At 40.9% G+C, this 7,348-nt stretch overlaps 1 protein-coding gene across 1 annotated transcript; it reads right to left on the bottom strand.

Moving 5' to 3' along the window:
• Positions 1-1,742: 1,742 nt before the first annotated feature.
• Ir64a (Ionotropic receptor 64a) lies at positions 1,743-5,862 on the bottom strand. Its single transcript, XM_070285025.1, has 8 exons — positions 5,341-5,862; positions 4,801-5,078; positions 4,238-4,394; positions 3,050-4,027; positions 2,608-2,845; positions 2,388-2,550; positions 1,931-2,033; positions 1,743-1,871 (listed from the first exon to the last, which is right to left on the bottom strand). The coding sequence occupies exons 1-8, from the start codon at positions 5,860-5,862 to the stop codon at positions 1,743-1,745; spliced, it is 2,568 nt and encodes an 855-aa protein (XP_070141126.1).
• Positions 5,863-7,348: the final 1,486 nt, after the last annotated feature.

The raw sequence follows: 7,348 nt of genomic DNA, 5'->3' as shown, positions 1-7,348 counted from the left end.
CTAGCCCGGCTCTGTCTTTGGGGAAACTACTTTAGTTTGGCTTTGCGCGGAAAGTTTTTCGGTTCTGGCCAAGGCCCCGAGTTCAGAGGGAGAGAAAAAGAGCATAAATTTGTATGGATCACAGAAAGAAATTAAATTAAATTAATATAAATTATATTTTTAAAATATTTGTGTTTAATTTAATTAAATTAATTAATTTTTAAAAACTTTTAAATATAGTTCTCAGGGTTTTCTTTAAATAAAAATACTTTTAAGCTATTATAAATATTTAAAAATTATTCAAAGAGCTTTTTCCACTTCATTCACAAGCTTTAAAATGTTAGCACATTTTTGAATATTTCAATTTTTATTAAAATTACAATATTAGTAAAAAGATAGGCTTTTATTTTTTCCAGTGCAGCATCATGCTGGCGGTAAAGCGGGCAAAATTACGCGCCCTGCTGAGCGCTTTTGTTAATTATGGCACGGCTCCTGCAGGTCTCGCACTCGGCACTCTCTCTCCCTGGCACTTTCTTTTCGCTGTTTATTTTTGTTGGCAACCGCCAAAGTTTTGTTGCACAATTTGCTGCTCAAACAAAGCCAAAACAATTTAATTGTCACCGTCGACGAAGTGAGGCGGCAACCAAATTGCATCTTATGGCTTCGTGGATAAATACATATAACCAAAGTGAACGGATTAAGCCCGAAACGTAGCCAAAACTAAGGCAAACTGAAGCGAGGAAAACCCATATGTCTGGGAAACTTTTTCAATCAGCCATGTTACCACCGAAAAGTCAGTTTTTCACACACACACACCGCCCGCCCATCGAGCATTTACCACTCTTTTTGTTTCGCTTTGGGTCACTCCTAATGAGCAGGAACATTAAATGAAAATGTTGACAAGTTTCGGGAACGCTTTACAGATTTTCACGACTTGTAATTGATTTCCCAGGGACTTGATGCTTGTTGCGGCTTTTCAGCCTAAGACCAAGGAAGCCACGACAACGACAGCGACGACGACGACGAGTCCCTTTCAAAGAAATTCAACAAACAAACAGGAAAAGAAATGCCTAAGAGCGGCACTTTGGCAAAGAGCCAAAATAACACAGGACCAGGACACAGGACGAGAACTTTTATGAAGAAGCCTCCTGGTAAAAGGCAAGGATACTGCATAGAACAAACTAAAATGAAAAAAAAAGAAGAATATGAGAGCGATAAAAGGAAGGAAAACTGTGTTACAACTACTGAAAAACTTGTTATCTTAATGGATATTTTGTAGTTCGTTTGTGGCCAAAATTGACTCACTCTCTCTCTCTTCGCCATTTCCCGCTGCGAGGCATTTTCCATTCGACGGCGAAAGAAACAATTTCACCATCTTGTGGCATTATTTGCAGACTTGAGATTAAGCTCCACCCCGGAGACCGCAATAAATTCTAATTCGCTTAATTATGGGGATTAAATCAATCCCCTTGTCTGGCAAACGAAAAAGTTTGAGCAACTGCACAATTTAATTATGCAATCGGACTCCCTTTGTCGCTCAACGAAGTTAATTTAATTAAACTTTTACCTTTTGACACATTCATGGTCGTCGTCTGGGGTGAAAATCGAATTTTCCCTTTGTGGCAAGCTAATGAAACGGAAAGCTCGCATTCAAAATGAACAGAAAACTTACTCCACGACAATTAATTCCGCTTGATCTCAGGTGTCAAAGTTTATAATCTCTACTTTTGCATTTTATTGAATTTTTTATTTAAGTGGGTAACTCAATTGAGCCTGATTACGATGCGATACTGCCACTTGGAGTACAGGATCTCAACGCCCAGTATCAGGAATGTGAACCCATAGCTAAACAGGAGTATCAACAGGGCAGAACTCACAGTGTCCATATCGACCTGGAATAAGAAAAGCTTTGCAGTGGGAAAAGTCAAGTGTGAAACTTCCTGAAACTCACATGCAGGTCTGAGGTCTCAATTTTCTTCACACAAGGAGGTTTCCTCGAGTGCCAGACATTAAAGTGGTACGAAAGGATTCCCGTCTCGGTTACACGACGCAATCTAAAGAGGATTTGTTGAACGAATTTCAGAATGAAATATTCATTTTTAAATATAATTAAAGGGTTGTGCAGGAATAAGAGTCATTAAAGGCAATTAAAATGTTATTAAATTGTGAAACCATTATTATTTGTTGTAAATTGTATTACATTTTATAATTTGAAACTATTTATTAACTGCCAAGGACCAGTGATTATATGCAGGCCATTATAACCAATTTTAATTGCTACTTAAATGCAACATCAAATGATTTTAATTAAATAAAAATTTTAAACCAACTACCTCAGTTTATGGTAATTAAAGCAAAAACAAAGCTGGAAAAATGTGTGAATTTAATTCTTCCTTTGCAGGACTCACCCATAGGAGATAACCTTTCTCATCGGCGAATTCTTTTGCATAATGCATACAGTTTTCTGTGGCGGAAACATACTGACTTCGGTGAGATCACAAATGTCCTGTTCACTAAAGGTTTCTGCTATAATCTTGTAAGCGGCAGCCACATCCACATGAAAGGCAAAGCCTTTTAGGGGAAAATTCATAAAGTGATTTTCTAGAAATTTAATTATACACAACTCACGTTCATGTTTGACTCTACGTAAACCCGTTTCAGGATCTAACCAATTACTGGCTGAGTTATCCTTGGCATGGGCTCCTGTCTCATGGCTGTGCACAATATCGCGATAGGATTTGGCGGGATCTGTAGAGGATTGTGCCGCATCCACAGGCTCATCTTCATCGGCTTCATTTTCTTTGGTGGTTGGCAAGCTGGTAATCTTTTTGGCATACAATTCCATGGATACGGGGTCTTTGGTGTGCTATTAAAATGGGTTTTTATTAAATTAAATTAAAGAAGAGTGATTTAGAACAATAAAAAAAATGTGCCCAAAAATATTCAATAAACAATGTTATGTTTGAAATTGATTAAACATATTCTTAGTTTTGCATAGTAGAACATTTTGTGGCATAGTTTAATCATATCTAAACCATATTTAAATGATATTCTTTCTTATTTTATTTACCAAAAAGTAATCCCTGTTGTAGAGTATATCCTCCATTCCCACCTTCAGCGTACTGTGCACCAAATCACTCAAAGTCTTGATGGTTTTCGGTTTCTCCATCAACAGAGTACCCACAATACTGGCCGAATAGAACTGATAGATGCAAAAAGAGAAAAGCAAACTGGTGATTACAATACAACGACCAGAAACAAAACTGGTGGAAAACCCGAGACCCTGTTGACAAATGATTCCCACGAAAAAGAGAACTGATTCCAGAAAGAGACCAACTCTTTCCGGGGATTTCTTCTGCTTGGCTTTGCGTTCCTTTAGATATTTGTTGAGTTTCAGATAGCAGCGTTGCCAAAGAGTTCCAGCATTTATAGGTGTAGTATCCTCATCCTCTTCGGGCACTTTCTCCTCAATAGGAACCACCGAGGCTGCAGTTATGGGACGCACTTCCATGGGCTCCTGATGATGTTGCTCTTGCTGGTAATGCCGCGGTGGTGCACCTCCCTTTGGCTTAATCAAAGCCGAACCATCATGTGGCACCAGTTTCCATTCGATGGTTGTGAGTAGCCAAAGTATAAGGACAGTGATAATGCCACAACCCATAATCAAAACCCAAACATCGTTGGTAAAGGGCTGCAGGAAAACGATACGATCCTTTTGTGTACTCCTTGGATGCCTGAAGATAAAGCAAGGACGACTTGACCAACTTCTGCCAGCCACATCGATCCACTTGTGCCGCTCCAGCCAGTAGAATATCGGTGCTCCACCAATGTCCGTTTCATTGCGAATGAGAGCTCCAATCATACCATCGAACCGCCCGTTCTTCACATAGCCCCAGGATGTGGTACGCGAAAGGACGAACGTCCAGTTGAACATGTCGCGGACTGCCATCAGCAGATTGAAGTTGAAGCGATTCATGGTGTCGATGTGACCGGACACCGTGTGCGTGAGATAGTACATCAGGGTGCCCGTCATGTTTTTGTTGGTCACCTGTCGGATTTGGTTGGATATCAAAAACTATGGCACTGCCAGAAAAATAGTTCAAAAAAGGATTTTTTCAGTGAAATGTTTAATGTCACAGTTCCATTATTACTTTCCCTTTTTCCGCCGAGTGCATCATCTATCTCTCTTCATGTTGTTTCTATGATGACTTCTTGTTTTCCCCACAACAGTTTTCCCCCTCCAAGGACAACGACTCACCACAACCATGCAGCGAACCCTCGCATGCTGCATGTCCATCCGACGGCGCACTGTGGACGTGGTCCGAAACCAGGCATGCAGCTGGATTCCCTTCGTTGGCGTGAAGCTGCCAATTTCGGTGAGATTGACGTGTCCGCCATAGTTGAGTCCGGGATTCCTAAGCGAGCATCCGAAAAACGGGGAGAGCAAGTCGTTGTGGGAATTAGCAGCCGGGAAGTCGACAGTTGGGAAACTATGGCTGATGTGTTGATGGCATTGCAAGGGAATGGCTGGGGGTTGAATGGTTTTGAGGTCAACTGGTGGACAAAATGATGGCTTGTCATGATTCCGTGAAATTTTGAGTCAGTTGAAAGACATTTATGAGTTCTTAGCAGGGCGAAGAGTGATCTAAAAGAAGCTCTTAAAATGATTGTCATATTTAATGGTGATTTTCAATGATTTTTAAATATTTTTTTGGTTAGAAAATAATATTTTCTAGCACCATAATGAATAGAAAATTCAATGAATTCTTAGATTATAAATTCCTCTAACTGAAATACAAAATTTAAGATTTAATCACTTACCACACATCGAACAATGTGTAGTGGGCTGCCTCTGACATTCGCTTGGCCAGTGTCAGTTCGGTGTTCATGTACAGGTTCATGCCACCCAAGAAGCTCTCAATGGAGGGCATCTCCTCATCTTCTGATGTCTGTAGGTTCTGTCCGGCCGGTTTTTCCTCCTCCTCTGCGGTCGTAGCCTGCTTTGCCTCCCCAACAACTGTCGAAAGTCTTCCTTGCCAGGCGAAATCCTCAATCAATAACCAGTGAAACTTCTCGCTGTAGAGCATCTTGGTGGAAGCCTTTGAAATGATTGTACTTGAGCACTTAATAAGCGGACTAGGCAGGACTTGACAAGGCGATGAGAGCCGCTTGGTGCACTTAATCAAAATGGGGTTTATTTTAAGGGGTTCTATATAAGGAATCTTATCATTCCTGGTAATCCTAGATATTTATACCTCCTTAACTCAATTGAAACACCAAATTTAATTGCAGTTTTCCGCGAGTGTAAGGCTAAGAGCCCCTACTCCCTCCTCTCACCGCATTTTCCCCACCAACTCTTACCAACTCGAGAAATCGGCGGCTAAGGGAGCCGCATGCCAGATCCACGACTACAATTTGCCTGAGGGCCTCCATCTGCAGCACGGAGTCCAACCACTCGGCGAGACTCTGCGCCTGGCTGGGCGTCTGGCTGAATCCTCCCGATGGCCCGCTGCCCGGACGCCGTCCGCCCCCCGGCTGTGGCGTCAGTTGAGCCAGCTCATCCAGCTGCACAATCCGCACAAAGAGCTCGTTCTGGTAGAGGTTCTTAATCAGCTGCGCATTCTTAGCCGCGAAAGCGCCGCCAAGGAGTTCGGCATGGGGCTTGGCCAGGGGAATCTGCGGTGGGTCCTGGCACGTGAAGAGGGTCAGCCGGGGGATGTGCTTGTGGCGCAGAGTGAACTCCTGCAGGAAATGGCTTTGCAGCAGGGAAGTACGCAGCGGCTCTTGCACACCATCATAATCCTGCCCCAAGACCAGGTCGTGCTCCTGGAGGAGTCCATTGGTGGGGTCCTGCACCAGAAATATAAGTAACCACCAATGCATTTGGGGTATTGTTACTTTAAAGCCGAAATGCAAATGGCATTCCTTGGCCCACGCTTTATATACATTTATGGGGGGGGAAAAGGACATCCTTGCATTATTCATTCGCTTGGCTTTGACATTTTGCGGCTGTCAAAATCGAATCGAAATTGGGCCATAAATCGCTCATTGGCATTTCACTTTTCTTGTCAACTGACACCGGCCACCGTCATTATTCAATTTCATTCAATTACATTTCATAATTCATGACCCACGCCCTTTTTGCCCATGAATATGCATAAAGGATATCATTCGAATGAGGGTCGAATATGGTATATATGTATTATGTGTCTCAATCCCACTCAAACTCCCTTTGTCCTTTGGGGCTTTGCGATCCCCATGTCATAAATTCGGACAGTTTGTCACCTTAATTGGATTTTCAATAAGCCAAGAATACCAAACAATAACAAAGCAAGGGATTTATTCTGCAAAAAATATGGCTTATAATATTTTAGGTACCTAATATTTACCTAAACTGCAATACATTTAATTATATTTATTTCTTTAACCAATTTTTGGTTTCTTTTACTTTTAAACTTTCACCAAATCTCAAAGTCTTCCTAGCTCTCTTTAAAGTCTTGCTTCGCTTTCTGTTTCATATTTCTGTTTAGGTTTTTAATTTCACATTTATTTTTTTGTTTTGCGGTCAAGCGGGACGCCCTGGAACAAAGTCATATTTCCTTATTATCTGTGCCACCGCGGTAATACCCGAAAAAAAATGGAATTATTAATGGCACTGTCCATTCGTTGGCTGCTAAGTGGCGCAAATTACATTTTTGTTTATTTTTCCCCCCACAGACTTGGCCTTGGGCCCAGGTCTTGGACCTGTTTACAGCTGTAAAGGTTGTACCTTCTTCTTCATTTCGGTCCACTTTTTTTTGTTTATTGTTTCCTGGCCACAACATATATATATTTTTTTTTGCGTATGGCTTTTGGCGTTCGCTGAGATCCTTAATTGTACTTGGGGAAAGCGTTGGAGCGCATTGCTTTAATGGGCTTGGATGCCTTCGGATGCTTCAGCCACCTACCCACCCTTGCCATTATTTATTTGGTCTTTAAGTGGCCAGAACGGGAGTCGTAGTTTTGAGAAAATTCTTTGAACTCTTAGTGCTTTTTATAAGCGGATTGCCTTGATGCAAGAAATGCTGTGAATAACAAAGTTTTTAAAGATGAATTTGTTCTTTTTTTGGTGGAGAGAAAATCGAAGTTGAAGAATAGAGTTAATATTTGTATAGTAAAGTGCACTACTTTCTCAGTCGTAGATGTATGTATAGATAACACTACAAATCATTAAAATAACCTTAAGAATCTCTTAGAATTTCTATGGTAAAAATATAAAGTATTTATTTTTAAAAAAGTTGAAAACATTTGGATTTATATTTCAAGTAATAGAAATAAGCTTATATACTTATTTATCTAACAAAAAAATAGTAACAAATCTCCTTTATGT

The sequence above is a fragment of the Drosophila kikkawai genome, chromosome 3L, assembly GCF_030179895.1.
Source record: "Drosophila kikkawai strain 14028-0561.14 chromosome 3L, DkikHiC1v2, whole genome shotgun sequence".
Classification (NCBI taxonomy): domain Eukaryota; kingdom Metazoa; phylum Arthropoda; class Insecta; order Diptera; family Drosophilidae; genus Drosophila; species Drosophila kikkawai.
Note: the sequence above shows the minus strand (reverse complement) of the source record. Positions and strands in the feature narration are given on the sequence as shown.